General features: G+C 31.1%; 1 protein-coding gene across 5 annotated transcripts in view; it reads right to left on the bottom strand.

The window, feature by feature from the left end:
- Positions 1 to 7,828: 7,828 nt before the first annotated feature.
- Positions 7,829 to 19,746, bottom strand: part of cpo (RNA-binding protein) — a 150,107-nt gene continuing 138,189 nt past the window's right edge. For all 5 annotated transcript variants that reach the window (XR_014128023.1, XM_081736211.1, XM_081736214.1 and 2 more), the window contains one exon: positions 7,829 to 13,520. Coding sequence is in view for 4 of the 5 variants with exons in the window: in XM_081736214.1 (XP_081592340.1) it covers positions 13,463 to 13,520 (58 nt within the window). In the remaining variant the exon portion in view is untranslated. The remainder of the gene's footprint in view (positions 13,521 to 19,746) is intronic.

Here is a 19,746-nt window from a genome sequence, read left to right as displayed (position 1 = left end):
CGTTTTTTATCCCTCATTAACATATTACAAATTATGAATATATATATATTTATAATAGCCATGTGTGTGTTTAATGACAAATAAGCATTTATCGTTAAGATTAATTACTGAAGAGTTGTTCGTCAGAACATACAAATTTAGTTACAGTATATTTATTTCACAGGTTTCTCAATTGATTTGATAATTGCTGAATATTGAAAACTGATATTATAATCATGCAGTCTACACTAAGAAGTAACGTCTACTCCAAGATTTCTCACCCTTTTGAAGGTTGGAGAAACATTCAAAATTTACCCTTACTTAAAACATATTTTTAAGTGTAACGGCTCACAGTTATGTTCTTTGAGCTAAAGAAGATGCAGGATATCTACTATTTCAGACAAATAAAATTCCCTGACTTTTCCAGGTTTTCCAGACCAAACAGAAAATTTTCCAGACTATATTTTAGTGAAGTTAAGTAACCACTATTCTCAAAATACTTTTAGTTTTATAATATCTGTTCTGTTAGTTGCGATAGCTGTTATAAAAATATGAACAACGCTTAAATAAGTAGCCTGCCTATTTATTCCTGGCAAGAATAGCTCCTTGTTTTAATACAACTTATATAATTTTTCAACTACAAAAGTGTGAATGACAAAACATACATAATAATATATAAAAATGGTATAAAGATTTTAAACTTCATACTACGAACTTGTAAGGTACACTCAGTTACATAAACTGAACTATTCAAGTGATTCACTTCTGTAAGATTTTTTTATTATTCCTAATACATACACAACAATGCACACAGATATAAGGATACTAACAAGAATGTCATTGCGAGATACACATATATTGTGGATTTTAGTATTCTAGATTATAAAAGTATTCTATATTTAGTATTTCTATGTAGGATACTAAATAAAGAATATTTTTATAATCTAGAACATTAAAATCTACATGAAATTTCCAATTATGATCACGTTACTGGAGTTTCTGTTAAAATTTTTCATGCGCTCATAAATTTCGTTGATTTCTTTTGCTGCCTTCTTAAGTATCTTTTTCTTCAGTTCTTCCAATTCTGCAGCTGCTCTCTTTCTATCTTTCGAACGATTTTTTTCTGCCTCAGTTGTCTTCAGCTTCCTTCTGAGAGCCTCCTGCTATTTGGCATTTACATTTCTTGCAGCATGAATTAATTGTTTTGAGATTGGCACTGTCTGAACACCTCCGTGGAACGTGACAGCGTCATGTACTATTCTCTGCGAAACTAAAAGCTCTTCGTGTAGATTATCCATAAGAAACTCCTTATTCCATGAGAAACTGCGTTCAACGGAAGCGTTTCCGTGTAATAACACTAGAATTTTCTTAACGAACGCTGAAAAGTTGTTGTTGATGTTGTCGAGAACGAAGAACCATAAGTGATTTAAACGATCACGAAGTCAAAATTCTTCATTCTTGTGATGACTGAAAGTTGAGTACAAATTTCGTAAGAAAAGGTTGAATGTCTGCAGCAATGCTTTGAAAGAAAGCTAATTTAGCTCCAAGAAAGAATCTTTCAGACATGATTTAACAATTTTATAGCTATCACAAGATGGTTCTCGATTACTACCTGAAACTGACGTGACATACTTCTTCAGGTGGTAATAATCGCTGAGCTTTGTCTACTACAGTCACGTTTTCTATAAAAATATGAGCACTTGCTAGAAAAAATGATCTTATTAAAAAGTAAAAAGTATACCAAAAATATTCACAGAAATTACTTGCAAAGTAATAATAAACATAACAAAACACAAGCGGAACGCCAAACTGCACTGAAAATGGAGTAGGAGTTTTAAATCTAACTACTATACGTACGCACTATAATATAAATTAGAGTTAACCATACATAGTTAGGCTCTAACTTATCGCTACATTCAAACTAACAAGATTAGAACAAGTGTTATTTAGGACTTTATTGGAGGTCACCGGTTGCAATAGCCTAGCTACACCATTGTACATGAGGATCATTTTTTAACGTGGATATCAGAAACGATGAGCTCCAGACGCAAGAGTTCCCAACTTCTTCCAGAAATCATTCATCGTATGATTACTTCTGCTATAGCGAAAAGTTGTTTTCCAAACATTGTGCAGATAAAATGTAAAAGCAATAAAATAAATCTAACTTTACTAAAAATTTCCAGAAAATTCCCTGACTTCTCCAGGTTTTCCAGATTAGTAGACACCCTGGAGATGGTTGATTAATAATAGTAAATGATTTTCAATTTTTTGCACTTTTCCACCGGATATCGAACCTAGAACTATATGCATAAACCTCTTCTTGTTTTACGGTAACGCATTATCAAGAATGATGGAAATTGAATTTTAAGATATATCTTAAAATTGGAGAATATTCTTACTACCATAAAACAGCATAAACCGTTACGAGTGCTTGTGAGAACTACACTAATGGCGCTCTATACTAAATTTTGACATGAATGAAATAAAATCAGGTTTAGATTTTATTGCAGATATATTTTTTCCCCATATGATTCATTACGTTCAAGACGATTCATTCAAACCTCTATTAATGATTTTTTTCTTTTTAAAGAAATGTATCATTAACTCTTATTATGTCGTCTTTCATTTTTATTTAATGTTATAAATTAGAAAAAAACGAGTAACGCATTCTCCAGGAATTCTTGGAAATTATTTAGTTTTAAATCTGAAGAAATCATACTTAATGTTTACGTGTGTATGGTTTGGGGTTAGAGTTCTTCAACCTAAATTTTAATCTTCAAACCAAAAAGAGAGGACACTACATTGCTCTCATAATAAATGCCGCTTGTGTCTATTTCCTTCAAGTACTATTCTCTATTAATTATTTCGTTATCACTCATTTATATTGAAATTTTTCCTTCAAGTTGAACGAGATGTTGAGAGTTTTCCAGTTGTTTCTTCTTCCATTTTGATTGATATTCAAAATTATTTATGGAATTTAAAATAAAGTTTACTAGACAAGTAATTCGTCATAAGTAATTATTACAGTCATGTTCCTCAATCAATATTTCTTCCAACATTTTGAAAACTATCCTCAGGCACTTCTCCTCAGGGACAAATAGTTAGTTTATTCTAATAATAATAATAATAATAATAATAATAATAATAATAATAATTTCCCTTTGTAAACGACTTTTAATTACAGATAGTGTCTTGTGGTCCCATGGAAATAATTTTTCTCGATAGTACACCATATATTACATCATTCTCTATTAATCATTTCATTAGAACTGTTATAATAATCTATCTTTCCTTAAGCATAATATACTCCTGGAACGTCAAATTGAAGGTTTTCATTTAATCTCAAATAATCAATTTATCACTTTCAACTAATTTTTGCTAGTTATTTTAATAATACTTCTTAAAACATTTCTCTTCTAATCGTATTTAATCGCACTTGTAGATATTGCTTCTTCTCTCCCTTCGCCTTTTCCTACGTTTAAGTGAAGCTGCGTTTCAATCTCTAATATTTTGCTTCCATATCTTACTGTCCTGTGTTCTATCTTTTTTAACTCGCCTTGTCCTTTCGTCTGACTTTGTATCTTCTGCTCTATTTATTGACTGTACTCTAAGGCCTCCGATCCTTAATTCCAAATACTTATCAGTTCTCCCTACAATTCCAAGCCACCTCACGCTTCATTTCTGCAACTGCTTTTTACTCAAAGAATCCACCTTAATAGTTCCTTTTATATACTAGTTTATCTTCCGTCACACCACATATCCATCTTAACATTCTTATTTCCGTGCTTCTATCTTCCCCCTAGACCTTTTCGTTACTCTGGTTTCACTACTGTACATTACCAATGTTCCTTCCAGCATATTTCCGGCGGAGCTTTTGTTCTCCCTGAAGCTGAATAACCACGAGCTAAGATGAATTAAATTCCTAATAAACGCCATTTTTGAGCATAAAACGATTTTTACCACATCAAAAGAACGATCATTTATGTCCTCCAATTGTGTTCACACTTGGGAAATCTTAGTATTCTTTTATATATGTATGTATATATGCACAAAAATAGTGTCCTAGTGGGCCTCTACTATTATCATTATCTAGTTGGAAAGATTCACCTTGAAGCAATCTTGAATGAAGAAAAATTGTTTATGGTTTTAATTGTTGGCCCTTGTACATATTTATCGTTTTTCTAAAGAAGGAATTTCCACATGTAATTCAGTAAATACTACCGCATTGCAGATAATGGCAGCCAACTGTTGAAATCATATGCAATTTCTCTTTAAAAATCAAGGTTTAAAAAAAATATTACAATTTGTTAAACCTTTACATTCTGGTTTGCTTTAGTTATATTTGTTATATATTTAGATAAACATGTTGACAACCTTTCTAAAGATATTATCGTGCGTTATTTTTTGCTATAAAAGGTTCTTGTCGACAAAATGGAATATTTCAGTAATAGAAGGCAATCATTTTACCTCACATTCCACTTTTTACGCGTTCGTTACTTCTTAAGTCAGTAACAAATTGTTAAGTCAGTAAGTCAGTCAGTATTTGTTAATGTTAAGTCAGTAACAAATTGTTGAGCTACACTTGCAACAGCCTTTAAGTAATTATTTTTAACTTTCACATTCTTCCTACTCAGGGGCCGCTGTGGCTCAGTGGTAGAGCGTTCACATATGGCGCTTGGGGTCCTAGGTTCGATCCCAGCTCGCGCCAAGTAAACTTTGTGGAATGTTAATGATGACATTTCTGTGAAGAAAAGTTTCTAAACTAATTTTCTTATCGAAGCAAGCGTAGTGAACTTCTACCATTCGACTCAATCAGCATTTGTGTATTTATTTATCTGTTCAACGATAACTCTCGTAAAACTTATCCTATTCTAACGAAATTTGGTATGTGGTTTTCTTCAACTTCTCGAAATAACCTTACTTTTTTTTTTGAGTTATAATCCTCGCAACATAAAGATATAAAATCCAACCCATGTTCCAAGTTTGCAAATATACCTATGAAATAATTCTCCAGTATAAACTAACAAGGAACCCTAGGTATCTATTAGAGCCTGATGTTCATGAAACTTTGTATATAGAGAGAGTACCTCGTTAAACTCGCATAGCCAAAATTGTAGCTGCAGTGTCCAAGACGTTATGACACTAGGGCTCAAGAAAGATCAAATGCGGAACGTCAGTGCATTAAGGACATGGTGAGAAAATGAACGTTTTTCTTTAAAATTGGTTATCGTAACGACACGAAATGAGAATACATGGATACAAGATGGTAGATATAATCTATTAAAAGTTATAAAAAGAATATCCTCCATCTTGAAAGAGGCCATGTTGAAGCTCGTGCGATTGATGTAAATTAGAAGAGGGGCATGCGATGTGCAACTTGAACGTAAATAGACACAAAAACCTATTGGTGAAGTCTGTTGTGGGATTATTCATGTGCTTCTGGTCGAGTGGCTTAGGTACAAGATGAGCAAAATGTATCTCATGACACTCGAGCAGATACAAGTTATAGAGAGCTATAAGTGGATCAGTGTAATTAGAAAAGTAGAGCGAAATATAATGTCAGCACTACACGATTTGTGTCAGGATCAATATGTAATTGGTGTGGATGTGCTGATATGACGGGTTCAATCTCCATAATAATGCCATAGTTGGCATTATCTTGTAACTATTATATTTCCATTAATTCGAACAGAAATCAGAACGTCATATCAGTCCACTTCGGCTCGAGTGTCATGAGATACCTTTGCTCATTTTGTACCTAAAACACTCTACCTGAAGCACAGGAATAATATAATCCCACAACAGACTTCACCAATAGGTTTTTGCGCCTATTTATGTTCAAATTGATGCATCGCAGGACCCTCTTCTCATTTACACCAGTTTCAACATGGCCTCTTTCAAGATGGAGGATATTCTTTTTATGACTTTTAACAGATCATATCTACCATCTCATATCCATATATGCTCATTTTGTGTCGTTACAATGACCAGTTTCAAAGAAAAACGTGCATTTTCTCACCATGTCCTTAATGCACTGACGTTCCGCATTTGATCTTTCTCGAGCCCTAGTGTCATAACGTCTTGGAAACTACAGCTACAATTTTGGCTGTGCGAGTTTCCCAAGGTACTCTATATACAAAGTTTCATTAAAATCGGGCTCTGATAGATACCTAGGGTTCCTTGTAAGTAAACATTATTCTTTATCGATAAACTTAATATATATTTTCCTTAGGGAATCCCGATTATCCTCACTAAGTTGCATCTGAAATCGGTGAAGGATAAATGCATAGATAGGACACCATATTCCAAACTTTCCTTATTTGAATATTATGGTAAGAAATTAAATCTATTTGATAACTTTCATGAAAGTGGTTTGATTTTGATAAATTATGACGCATATTTTCTTAGAAGATTTCCAATTACTTCACTGTGGTTAATTCTGTCTAAAATGTAAGGGTAAATTACCTCCCTCTCTCTCAAACTATATACATAAGACAATTTTCGTAACAAATATGATTATGAAGGCAAATGATGCATATTTTTTTTAAGGTTTTCCATCGACTCCCACTGCACGGAGATAAAATCAGTGAAGAGGGTGTACCCTCCCCCCTTCTCAACCGAAAACATGCTCCACCACGGTAACTTTCGTGTTAAAAAAAAAAAAAAAGTTTTGATGGAATATGGGCTATATATTTCTGAGACTTTCCAGTCATCCCTAATGGTTAGGTTTGGAATCAGTCGAAAATAAGGGAGTTACTTTAACTGGTTGTTCGTCTCCCTTCCCTTGCCTCGCAATTCAGGAGATATGTCCTATAATAACTTTCATAAAAGTTATTCAATTTTCATAGAATGTGGCGTGTATGCTCATGTGGCCTTCCCCACAATCTCTATTGTTTGGGGTTGAAATCGGTCAATAATGTGTGATTAAATTAAATTCCTCCCCTCCCCGTTCCGATATAAGAAATATATTCAGAAAAAAAAAAATCCTTCGATTTTTGTTTACGGAACACTGGTCAAGTATAAGGCAATGAAAATCTGAAAGAAGGTTTCGCTCACTTGTACAATGCACGCAATCATTAGTCATTATATTATTATTTCAAACTGTGCGTACTCTTTCAGCAAACTTCTAGTAGCTAAACCACTTTATATTTAATCAGAAATGTACCTGGTTACGTATGTAAAATAAATAAAAATGCTTCTTTTAAAGTTTAATATACATATTTATTCCCCTCCTTTGGACCCTATACAATTTATAGCTAGTAATAAATTTCTCAGGTAGTGCAATCTGTGGAATGTCGTACCTGGATTCTTTGTTTTTAATTTCATGTTACTTTACCAAAAAAAAATTAAAATAAAAAAAAAGTAACATTGAATTGATGGGGGCAAGCTGGTAACCGCATTCTTGACTAGCATCAAATTATATCTTCTGGTTTATTATTATCTTTTTTTTTTAATTATTACATTTATACAATTTTCTTTCGTAAATAGAAAAAGGCATCTCTGCGCACACTTCCAGTACGGTATTTTTTTTGTTTGTTTCTTTAAATGCATGCTTATGTATATATATATTTTTTTACAGAAGCCAACACTACACACATCTATTTATAATATTATTAGTATTGTATCTGCCATACAATGTCTCTTAAGTATAAGAATGGCATATGAGCTACTAATATAAGGCTTTGGTTTCATCTTCCGTTAAAAAGGTACAATAGTTAGCATGCTTTAAAAATTACCTGCACTGTTAGGTACTGAGAAGCTCATTTTTTTTCATATGTTTACATATAAAACTAATCCAACAAAAAATAGTATTCCAGTATGCTTGTTTACATTGTTTATGATATGTATGTTCTTTTTCTTAAAAAAAAAAAAAAAATTAAGTAATTCTCATACTTAATTGAAATTTCCAAAAAATAAATACTTTAAAAAATAGAAAAGTAACTAAAGAAATGAATTACAAAAATTCAATGTTATTGAATCGAAATAATATTAATGTTGCTGCAATTACTATATTTGAACTTTTCTTATCACCATAATCTTTGGAATATTAACTTAAATAGAAAAAGCAAAAAAAGCCCCCATCATAGTAAGTAGAATAATATATTATATATATATAAATATATATATACACATTTTTACCTTTCACAAAATACCACATTGCGAAATAGTTTCTTTCATTTTTTCTCACTGTTAGACAGTGTAAGTTTCCAACTCTTTACCTTCAGCAACAAACTTAAAAACTGAAATATATATATATGTATATATATATATTTATGAGAAGTAGAAGTAATAATAATAATAATAATAATAATAATAATAATAATAATAATACAATAATAATAATAATTATAATAATTACAATACTAGGATAACTTTGTTAAGTTCCTTTTCCTTTTCACTAAGAGATTGTTTTATTTTTTACATTATTTATATGTATCAAACTTTTTTTTGTTTGTTTATAACACGCTTTTCTACAATTACTTAAGAGTTTCACATACAAAGGGGCACAGTTGATATGTTCGAGAATGGTGTTTCTCTTTTCATTATAATAATAGTAATAATAATCATAATAATAATAATAAAAAGAGCATTCGACAAGGCGGAAGTGGGACTCATAGTGGCTAGTTCTTTTTATTTGTATATCACGCAACATTCCAGTTTTTTTTTTTTTTTCAATGAACATATGTTTCCTCTGCAATATCATCTCTCAGCTTTCTGTAATTAAAATTCATTAATTTCTTCCTTTCTATGAATAGTTTAACTTAATTTCTACGAATAATTTCATATGAAAGAACAATAACTGCTCAATAGTAGGTAATATATGTTTTAGTATCGAATCTAATAAAAACAAATAATGACACTTATTGATTACTTAACATGTTCAGTTGGAATGTTTGTAACAAACTGTAAGAGACAGAAACACTTTTTAATTTTAAAAAGAAATATTTTTAACTAAAAAAAATTATTTGAGAAAAGTTACATTGTTATATTAAAAGAAATAATTAACAAAAACTGTTTCATTTGCCAGTTATGTTAAGAAATACTACAATACTGCATTTTGATATATTTATTTCAAAACAAACAAACAAACAAAAAAAAAGTTAATATGAACTTAAAATTTAAAACAAACAGCAGATGATAATTTTGTTTTAGTAAATTGCTGATGTGGCAAGGAGATTCTTTTAGTTGTGTTTTCTTTAGTTTCTTATAAACGATTCAGTAATTGGTTTCATGTTAAAACAGTATCAAATCAATACAAGTGTATTTCTAAACTACCTCTTTATTCAGACAATTAACAACTTGAGATTAACAGTATACCCCGTAAGGTAGTTACATAACGTATTTAATTATTTACTTATTTATTTTGACGTAACCTTCAATAAAATCAGGACACTCATGATCCTCGAAATTCTTTTTGCAATATAATAAACAGAACAGATAGATTAGCAAAAATATCTTTAAAAATTTCTCTTACGCCACATTCAGGTATTAGTTCATACAAATAGTATATAATAAACATTACAATTAAGCTGCTGATATTTGCAGAGGTTTTATTTTTTATTCAGTAAGTATCTTTGCCTTTGTTAAGTCATTTGTATTTATATAGGCTACTAATCTGTATTTGATATGTACCATCATTAAGATAATATAAAGCACAAATCAGGCAAACATACTTCCTTTTTTATATATATATGTATATATATATGCACACGCATACACTGAACGTCAAATGCACAGGCACACGAAATTACTATCAACCACATGTTAGTTTCTTCGTATGTTTTGCTTCTGGTAAGGGAGGGGGGGGGAATGATGTCAAAATAACGAAAATGGTAACTGATAAAGAGAGAAATCACCAGTGTAAGACTCAGTATAATAATCGTTACCATGATTTAGCATTACAAGAGCAAATTTTACTGTGCTAGCTTCATCGTACAATATTTTTTTCTTTTTTAAACATTATTATTTTGTTCATTCTTATATAATCCAAGCAAAACAGCAGAACAATGTTGACAGTCTACTCAGCAACTATTCCGACCTAGTATATATACATGTAATATAAAACTTAATTGAGAAACCTGCATGATTTAAAAAAAATGCTATATTGAAAAACATTTTGTACATTATTTAATCTATTCCTTACTGAGCACGATGTATGATGTCTCTTTTCTAATAGTATTAAAGCATATATATTTCTATTCTGCTCATTTGGTAGCGCACACCACACAAACACACAAACTTCTTCCACACATGCATAAGCAAGAGTACCATACATTTTTTTTACTTCAATTTTAGTTCTAATTAAGTAAGTATCATGTTACTATTATTATATTATCAATTCGTATTTGACAGTTAAGTATTAAATGACATGTAACTTGCTCGATGAAGCTCGCAACAGATTTATTAAGGCATACTTATTAGCATCAGTTCAGCAGCACACAGTTTGTTTTGAGTGCTTTCTTTTCTTTTTTATTTTGTTTAATGAAACCCTGTTTCTTCTCTTTTCTTTTTAAAACTACAATTACCTCCGCAGCTGGTGAAAGAGAAGTGAAAAGATATAAGAACGAATGAATGAAAAACTCAAAACATTTAGTACAAAGGAACTTATAGCTGCATAAGAATGATTCTACTTATAAACACTTTCCTGCAATTTCTAGTTCTAAAAAAGAAGGGGGGAAAATAAGAAAGGTTCATTTTTTCTAATAAGTCTTTGTCCTCACAATTTATAAATAACATTCAGACTCACTCACTGTGGATTGTTTGGAATTGAAACTTTCTTAAAGGTTAACATCGGATTTAATTAATTAGGATTTTGAACTAGAAGATTTGGGGGGAGGGGGGGGGGGCGAATATGAACTGAAGACATGGCTCTATGTATATATATATATATATTTATCTATCTAACTTAATGACATCAACATACAAGCCTTGACATGACGGAGGAACAAGATCAGTTTTTAAGTCTATTCTTTGAGTCCCACTGCATAACTATACACATTCGTTTCTTTTTGTTTTAATTACACGAACAATTAAGAAAAAATTATCACTATATGTTTTTGTTTAAATTTTTTCATATATATATATATTTGTTAAGCTTTTAAAAAAGGAATCATCTTTGAAAGGTCGGATTGCATAATAAATATGCTGATATGTGTTTGCGCACTCCCCTTATGTGCTGCCCAGTTGGATGTTATATAAAGAACATTTCTCCTTTTAGCTTGAGCTGGTATGTCTTGCGTAAAAGACAAAGATTGGACGGAAATATTTCACAGAAGATCTGCAGCACTGTGTAGATCTATCATAAACAACAACAATTTTAATTTGCTTTTAAAAAATAAATGGGAACTACTACAATACACATTTAAAAAACACTCAAAAACTAAATAAAGAAACGGAAAAAGCCTTTTTTTTTTCTTCAAAGTTAATATCATATACAATTGTTCCCAAATATACAATATACACTTTATTTATACAGATATATCATATATATATATATTATATATATGCATAACGATAAGCAACTACATGCAACACTTCGAAGGAGGGTTTATGTTTTATCTTTCTTATTTACTTGCACGTTTTTCAATATTATATTTTGTCTACACAATGCAATACAGACCTTCAATATATGCATACAAAATTCACAATACCAGAGAAGGATCGAATTAAATAGAGGACATACTTTTGTTACAAATGTATTCATGTCAATGTTGGGTCTAAACAACAACAACAAAAAAAAGTTACAATGCATTCACATATTTTCCATAATGCATACTCAATTAAATCAAATTTTTCTCTTTTAATGTTTTCCCAAATTAATTAATATTGCTATTTCGTTCCTTCTTGATATTGCTTCAAATACTAAGATTTCTTTATCACATCAACCTTACATTGAAAGCTTCTATTTATTAAACCTAAAACTTGAAATTCTACAAGTTAACAAACTAAGTTTACAATCAATATATCACTTATACAGGTTTACTTTTTCCAATTTTCAATGGAAAAATTTTTTAACATCTTTGTATTTCACTCATCTATTTGTTACGATATATATATGTATATATATATGGTATGTGTTTTGACAAAGACACACATGGTATTTTCGTTTTTAATTTACAGACCTTCTATTCAATTGCTTTGATTGTCATAGATCTACAAATAGTTATTTTTATTAAGTTTATGTAGTTATTTATATATAGATACATATATATATATATTGTAGCTATATTACAATCCATTTTGTCTCCCTGCATGTGCCTTGAACGTTTTTTTTTCTAAATCTTAAGCATCACAAATACCAATGTGTGTCATATCAAATCTATTTCAAAACACTGTTCTCTGACTTCACAATATTTAGAAATATCTAAGGTTTTCAAACATGTTTTCAAAGTTTTAGAAAAATCATTAACGTCTAGCCAGTACAGATGATTATTTTTTTCAGTTTTATTTTATATTAACACATTGACTGCAAATATATACAAATAATTATATATTTATTATACTAAATTTTGATACCAAATAGGCTTGATTTTGTTTACTTTTTTCCTAACACATAATGAGGCAAAATATAGGGGGAGTTAAGAACACATCAAAGAAGTTTTGATATGGTTAAATGATATGCCTCGGCCTGCTCATCTGCACTCCCGACCTCTGCCGAATAAAACCTGGTACCAGGTTTTGGTTTAAATGACCCGTATAAGAGGTTAGAACTGTGTCTTTGTCTCCCCCGAACATCGTAAAAACATAGCATCGGATATTTTTTTCTTTTATTGCTATGAATAAACACAGAAGAAATACAAATAAAACTATACAAACAAGTAATATTTAGAGCGATTATTATTTTATCCTCATTTCGGAAAACTTTCTTTACGCCTAATCTACAAGACAAAGGCAGGGGTTTGCTTATTAACACTTAGCAACCCAACAGCCAAATATATATAATATATATATATATATATTTAATTTATTTATTTATATATATATATCAGAGTCACAAGATCTCTATCATCACCATGTAAAATTAACGTTATTTTTTTCAACTTTTCTTACGTTTAAGAAATACAGTCTAGAACATAACACTTTGGGCACCTTTGGTTTGGTAGCTATCCATTTCTCTTTGAAAATCCCCATTCCCCTCACTTCTCAAAAAACACACACACACACACGTTTCTTATAATATATACTTTTTTTTTTTGCTTTTTGAAATTATTTTAATAATAATATTAGTATTATTACTGTCCAACCAGTCTACGGCACTAAAAACAACAAACAATAAAATAATAAATGATCTATTTATCTGTGACATTTAACATATTTTTTCCTTTATATATTATATATATATATAATTTTTGCCACAGCTTTATATATATATATATATTAAATATGACAAGGAAACTCAAATCTGCCACCTCGGTAGCCATCTTGGCTCCTTTGCTCTCTAAAATGTCCCACCAATAGGTCACTAATATTTTGTGAGCCTACATCAAGTGCTAAGCTGAAGGTAAGAATTAAGGCTGTCCGCCTTCTTCTCCCTTGGATCCCTGAAAATAAAGTAAAAACTCAATTAGTGAGATCAATAGCTGTTAATTTGAAACAATCTATAAGTCCCATAGTTACATTCAACTAAAGAGAACGTCTGTGATAAACTTTTCGATTTCGTTACTTTACATTAAAAAGGAGAAATACGCCAACTACGGAAAAGAGAATTGGCTAGCGTTTCGCACAGAATTAATTCAGTCTTTCAAGCAATATTCTCATTTGATTCTCTCCCCCTGCCCTAAGCACAGTGAAAATATAGAAGACATGATCGCTAAGATTTTCTGAGATATCTATAGCTGACAGATCTGTTAGATCATCTAATTCATATTGATGTCATAACAGAATCCGAATATTTTTCTGTTGTCCGAAAAATTTTAACACTCTTCCACAGTACTTTTTAAGCCCTAGAATGCTAAGTTCTTCAAACATCAAATTTCGCTATGGTCATATATAGACTCTGAATAACTTAATAAAGCATCCTTTATCGTACAACTACGTTGAACTCACTCGATACATGCCTTTTGGTTCATTTTAAAAACTCTTCATAAACGCAGTAAAATAAATATATATTAATGAAGTATATAAACTTGCCTCCAGTCTGGGAGCCCTTTTCACAATGTTTTTTTAAAATTTTTTTCAGCTGTATTGCTTTTTTTTCTTTTTTTTTTTTTTGTTCTCGTATTTTTAAATTCCAAAAACCAATTACTGGAAGGACAAATGCTACAGTAGAAAATAAAAATGGAAAGATTGCAAATGTGTAGGTAAGTTCAGTAGATAAATGAAAGGGATAAATCGATGTATTTTATGATGTATTAGGCAGTTTTTTCCTTCCAAGTCATGATGATTCCATTGGAAAAGAGAGCAAACCTATATTTGATGAGCATAGAGCAATTAATTTCGTGTTAATGTGATGAAAATTGAATTGGAAATATTCAACGGGAGACTATATAAAAGAAAAAATGAGAAAATTGAGGAGAAACAGGAAAGTTTAGAAAGAGAAAGGGCACAAGACATTACTGCTTATATAGAATAATGAGTGAAAGTGTTTCGAAGAAGGAACGGAAGTATATAAAGAATGCTTTCGACCGAGTGAACTGGAGTATTTTGGTGGTAGTGCTAAATACAACTAGATGGAATAAAAACTCGACGAGAAATTTTTAGCGAAATTGATAAGGAAACAGTAATAAGTTGAAAAGTAGAAAGCAAACTGACATCATGACATCATTTAAGAATATTATCTCGTTAGGGACGTAATAAAGTGTCCGGTAGACTATGAAAAAAGGAAGGAAACAATATTATAATCGTTATTATGATATTAGCGGAGCAATGCTTACGTTGAAACTAGGCGATTTGCTCAGAGACACGTGCATAGATGTTTCCAAATTTGGGGCAAATTACGTATCAGTGACGACAGATTTTATTATTATTATTATTATTATTATTATTATTATTCTGTATAAGAATTATTACTATTACGAAAATACGAAATCGTAATTTTTATTAGTCTAGCAGCGACCATGATTTCTAGAGTTAAACATTTCTATTTCTGAGTAGTTACTAAGAGCCATTTTGTTTATTCGACCACGATAATATTACAGAACATGAAAAGAACTTACTTCCTTTGACCACAACGTTTGGGGCATTGCTTATGGAATAAGGTCATATATGACTTTAAAAGAAAAGGGGGACATCATTTGTGATTGTGATTTCAGTTTAGTTTCCTTTTCGGCAGTGAGGCTATATGAGACGTGAAGCTACAGCTTAGCGCGGGATCCGAACCACAATAGCACCCATCAGGAATCGAACCCGGGTCTCCCACATCAAAGGCGCGTACGCTAACCGCTTAACCATGAGGGGGCTCAAAGGAGCATCATTAATACGATTTATTTTGAACATGGGAGCACATTGACTTAGTACTAAAGCGCCCCCATCCTAATGCAAGAAGTATCGAGTTAGAATCACGGGACATATGAGTTCATGATGAACATTATATCTATTGGTATTCTTCGAGTCTTCCCGTTTTCTTTCATTAAATTCATGCAACCAACTTCTTAATCATCAATCAAGAACACTCATCATCATCCTTTTGCCTATAGGCCAAAACCAACTTTGGTACGTTTCTTTCAATGCAATAATATTTTATCTGTATATTAGACTGAATGGAACTTAAACAGGCAAAGCAAATACATATTGCGAGTAATGTTTGGAAACAATACAGTGAAACGAACCTATTCGGTTGTTAATCAGTTTGTAACATAATCGTAATAATCAGCTGCAATAGATAATAATAATTATTATAAATTTTATATTAAAATACATGAAATGGTATGATGAGGACTACGTTCTTGTGGAACAACAAGTGGAAATTCAGTGTACACCCTCTCATCTCCCCCCCTTTCCACAAAAACTTTTGATCATGATTAATCAAAGTTTAAAAAAGAAGAAATTTTATTACAAACTTCGTCATTGACCTGGTTTCTTGATACTCTAAAGAAGCCAGGAGTGCTTTCTGCCAGAGATGTAATAACTAACCCTTTGCATTTTATTTTTATGCCACAGAAAACTTTTTTTTCCCCTATTTTTTACACCCGATTGTAAACGTGGTTCTAAAATACAAGAAGGCAGTTTGGGAAACTCAGGATTCTTCGCTAAATATTGCTTTCAATTGCTAATTGCTGACGGTGTATCAATACTTTCATCATTTCACATATTCTTTTCTGATTTACTTTCTTCATCTATATTTTCCCTAATATTACTTCCTTCGCTTTCCAAATTATTTTTTTGGTAACTTCCTGATCGGTTTGCTCACTGAAATAATTTTCAGAATACTTAGAGCTAAATGATCTGCTACTTTATCCCCCTTGAACTTTTTTTTTCTTTCTTCCTGCCATTCTAACAACAAATGTGAAAGAAGTGTTAAGTTTTCCTTTAACCGGAAGAAAAGCCTATTATTATCAGTACATTGCTAACACTCTTCCCAGCTGTTGTGGAAACAAAGAACTATGTGGAGAATGAAAATAACTGGGCCAGGAGTGCAACATAAGAGCGCAAAGGACTTACGTCTCCAAGTGAATATCTACGAAATGAAGCCATAATTAGTGTATTCATAGTATCTCTAATCCTGATTTTCAATCCCCTCTCTTCGCTGCAACTCCACTAGCTCCAATTTACCACGCACTGTTTTGAAGCACAAAGAAAGGAACTATTCTGCTAAACTGACTAGTGGGTAAATTACACAACCTGCCTTTGGGCAGAATCCTCACACAACAGGAATAGCTGACACATGTATTTTGTGTTATATAACAAAAAAACAAGAAAATATGCAATAAAAATGTGAAATGTACTTAGGAAAAATATAAAAAGAAAGAAAAGGTATTTTTCCTTTAACCTCTTCACCACCAGTGGCATATATGTGTATGCCGTGGTGATGTGGCTTTCAGGATCCAGATGGCATACATGTATATGCCATGATTCTAATTAAAACAGGCGGAAATAGACGAATTCTTAAAATTCAATATGGCTGCCTTCCGCCATTTTGAATTTCTAGAAAAGATCCTAGAGCATGTTGTGAACCTCTTGTGCATCATTCACTATGAATCTAGCATCAACCTAGCTTGCATAAATGATGAGAAATAGGCTTGAAAAATTATAATATTCTTCAAGAAATTCTGGCTCCTCACAACAAGTGGGCGAATTTTTGCTGGTGGCGAAGGGGTTAATTTCTGTTTATACTAAAGAATTTCTCTCTCAATATCTCGATGTTCATGATTCAATCGGATATAACTTATTATACTAAAAAATGATTTATATTATGAAGGAAAATGCAATGTAACATCTCAATACATTGAATAATTAGACTTATGTCTCTTCTGTATTGAAAACAACTGTATTATCAAACTACAGTATTATCAGACGACGATAATTTAAACTTTAATGTGATTTTAATATACACACACACTTTCATAATAATTTCATGGTTCATTGATAACTAGCAAGTAATGTCTTGTATAAAGCATTAATTTTGTTAATATTGTTAATGAAAATTAAACACTTCCTCTCCTCCCCCGAAGGAAAAAAAAAATCCAGGTCTAATACATACTGCTAACGTTTCGGTGATAAATTCACGCATTCTTCAGTGGATTCTTTAATGAAATTCTACGTTGATTGAAATATTATATCTTTTTCTCTTTCTGGTTAATATTATTTCCTGTAGAAATATTTGTCAAGAATTGCTATTCGATATTGAAGAACCTATGAAGTCTTTTCACTATTTGGGATAATACCTAAACTAAAGAAACATCAACAAATTATAATCTGAGGATATTACGACTTTTCCTTTCAATGTAGCGTATTATGAAACTAATTACTAATTTACCGGCTTGTGCAACATTAACAATATATGAAAATTAAATGTGCTCAAAAATCAGCTGTTGACGAATTCAATCAGGGAAAAAGACTAATGTAAAAGGGAAAATTATTCTTGAAGCAACTTAGAATGTCATTAAAGAATACATTGAAAATGGTGTGAATTTATCGCCGAAACGTTAGCAGGTCAGACTCAAATATATTTATTTTTTTCTGTCTAGGGGGAGCGGGGAGGATGTAAGTGTTGAACGTTTACTAATATTATTGATATGAATCCTACTGTTCCATTTTTTGCTTCAGATCTTGCCTAGCTCTGCAATTAAGTAGTTAGCTTCAAATCCATATGTACAGTATATAGAGAAAAACAAATAGCCAATAATAGCATACTTGTATGCATATTACAACTATCACATCATTCCTCTTTTTAATTAAGTTTTGGTACTGAGTTTACTCTGCGTAATTTCATCTTAAATTGATTAAATATCTTCTAGATGACAACTAAACACAAAATTGGAATTTTTTAGGAAAAGGAGTCAAATTCGAATATTTAACAAAGAAAATAGGCTTGAATTTAATTTATGATTCAAGTTTACTGTGAAGTTTCAAATAAAGTACAACAGTTTAATCGCTGTCTCCACGGAAAACAATAATAGTAACAGTAAAATAATGAAATAAAATGACTAAAATACCAGAAGTATATAATAGTAATACTAACGGTAACTTTTGCAAAATACATCAATCGTCTGATTGCCATTTCCAAGCAAAAAGACGACAAAGGTCTCATTGGATATTGAAATATTTGCTTCTCATTAAGTAAAATTGAGGATTCCCTTCCCTTACGACTCAGAAGATAACACTATTCAGGATCATGGACCACTGAAATTGTCTTCTATTATTTATGGAAATAATAATAGATTAATTTAACATTTTGTACATTTTTTGCTTCAGAGGTATAATTTTTTAAATATCCTTCGCGAATGGACATTTTTTAAAGCCTGTATTCTTAAATACTATATTTGTATGAGTCATTGTTGGATCCTCTTTGGGAATGAAAATAAATCATTTTCCAAATACAGCACAATTGTTTCTGGTAAGTATTACAATGTTTGTAAGATTCCTATTACTGTATATTACGTGCTTTGCAGGAGTTAGTGTGCGTGTCTAAAGCTGCGTTTATTAGTGACTGTGCTCAGCAGAAGCATGTTGAAACATTTCACTAAACTATAATCTTAAGACATAGCTTTATGAACGAGATTATTTCTATCTATCGGCTTCTGTAAAGAATGAAAAGTTTATATTAATGAAAATGTAAAATCTAAAAAGAAAATAAATTATGTTATCATTAATGTTCTTCGATCTGCTTTCCTTGTAAATTGTGTGTACTTCAACTACAAATTGCAACTTACTTACCTTGAAATCATATATTTCACTACTGTACGCAAGTTACTAGTATTTGAACAGGATTCTTTTGTTCTGCACTATATAATTTCAACTTACAAAATTCTTCAAATCAAAGATGTTAGAAAAGTTGATAAGAGATGCTCCGAGTTTCACTTTAGTATAGTTTTTAAACACGTTTTTGCCGTAATTGCACTAAATGCGATGCCAAGTTTTATTAAAGAAGAATTTTCGATTTATTAAAGAAGAAAATAACAGTAATAATTTTGTTGGAGTTACTTCAAACATTTTATAAACGAGCTCTTAAAATTTAGATCATAATTTGTCAATGTTTCTCTTCTTCTGTTATGCGAAGTATCCTTTACTTGATAAACAAAAAGTGAAAAGTCTACTGGACTGAGACTCAAACCCAGAATCTTCGGCGTACCATGCCGATGCGTTAAACAACTACGCTACACAGTTTGT

The sequence above is a fragment of the Thermobia domestica genome, chromosome 13, assembly GCF_964235325.1.
Source record: "Thermobia domestica chromosome 13, izTheDome1.hap1.1, whole genome shotgun sequence".
Classification (NCBI taxonomy): domain Eukaryota; kingdom Metazoa; phylum Arthropoda; class Insecta; order Zygentoma; family Lepismatidae; genus Thermobia; species Thermobia domestica.
The sequence above is the reverse complement of the archived record's forward strand: the minus strand, read 5'-3'. Positions and strand labels throughout refer to the sequence as shown.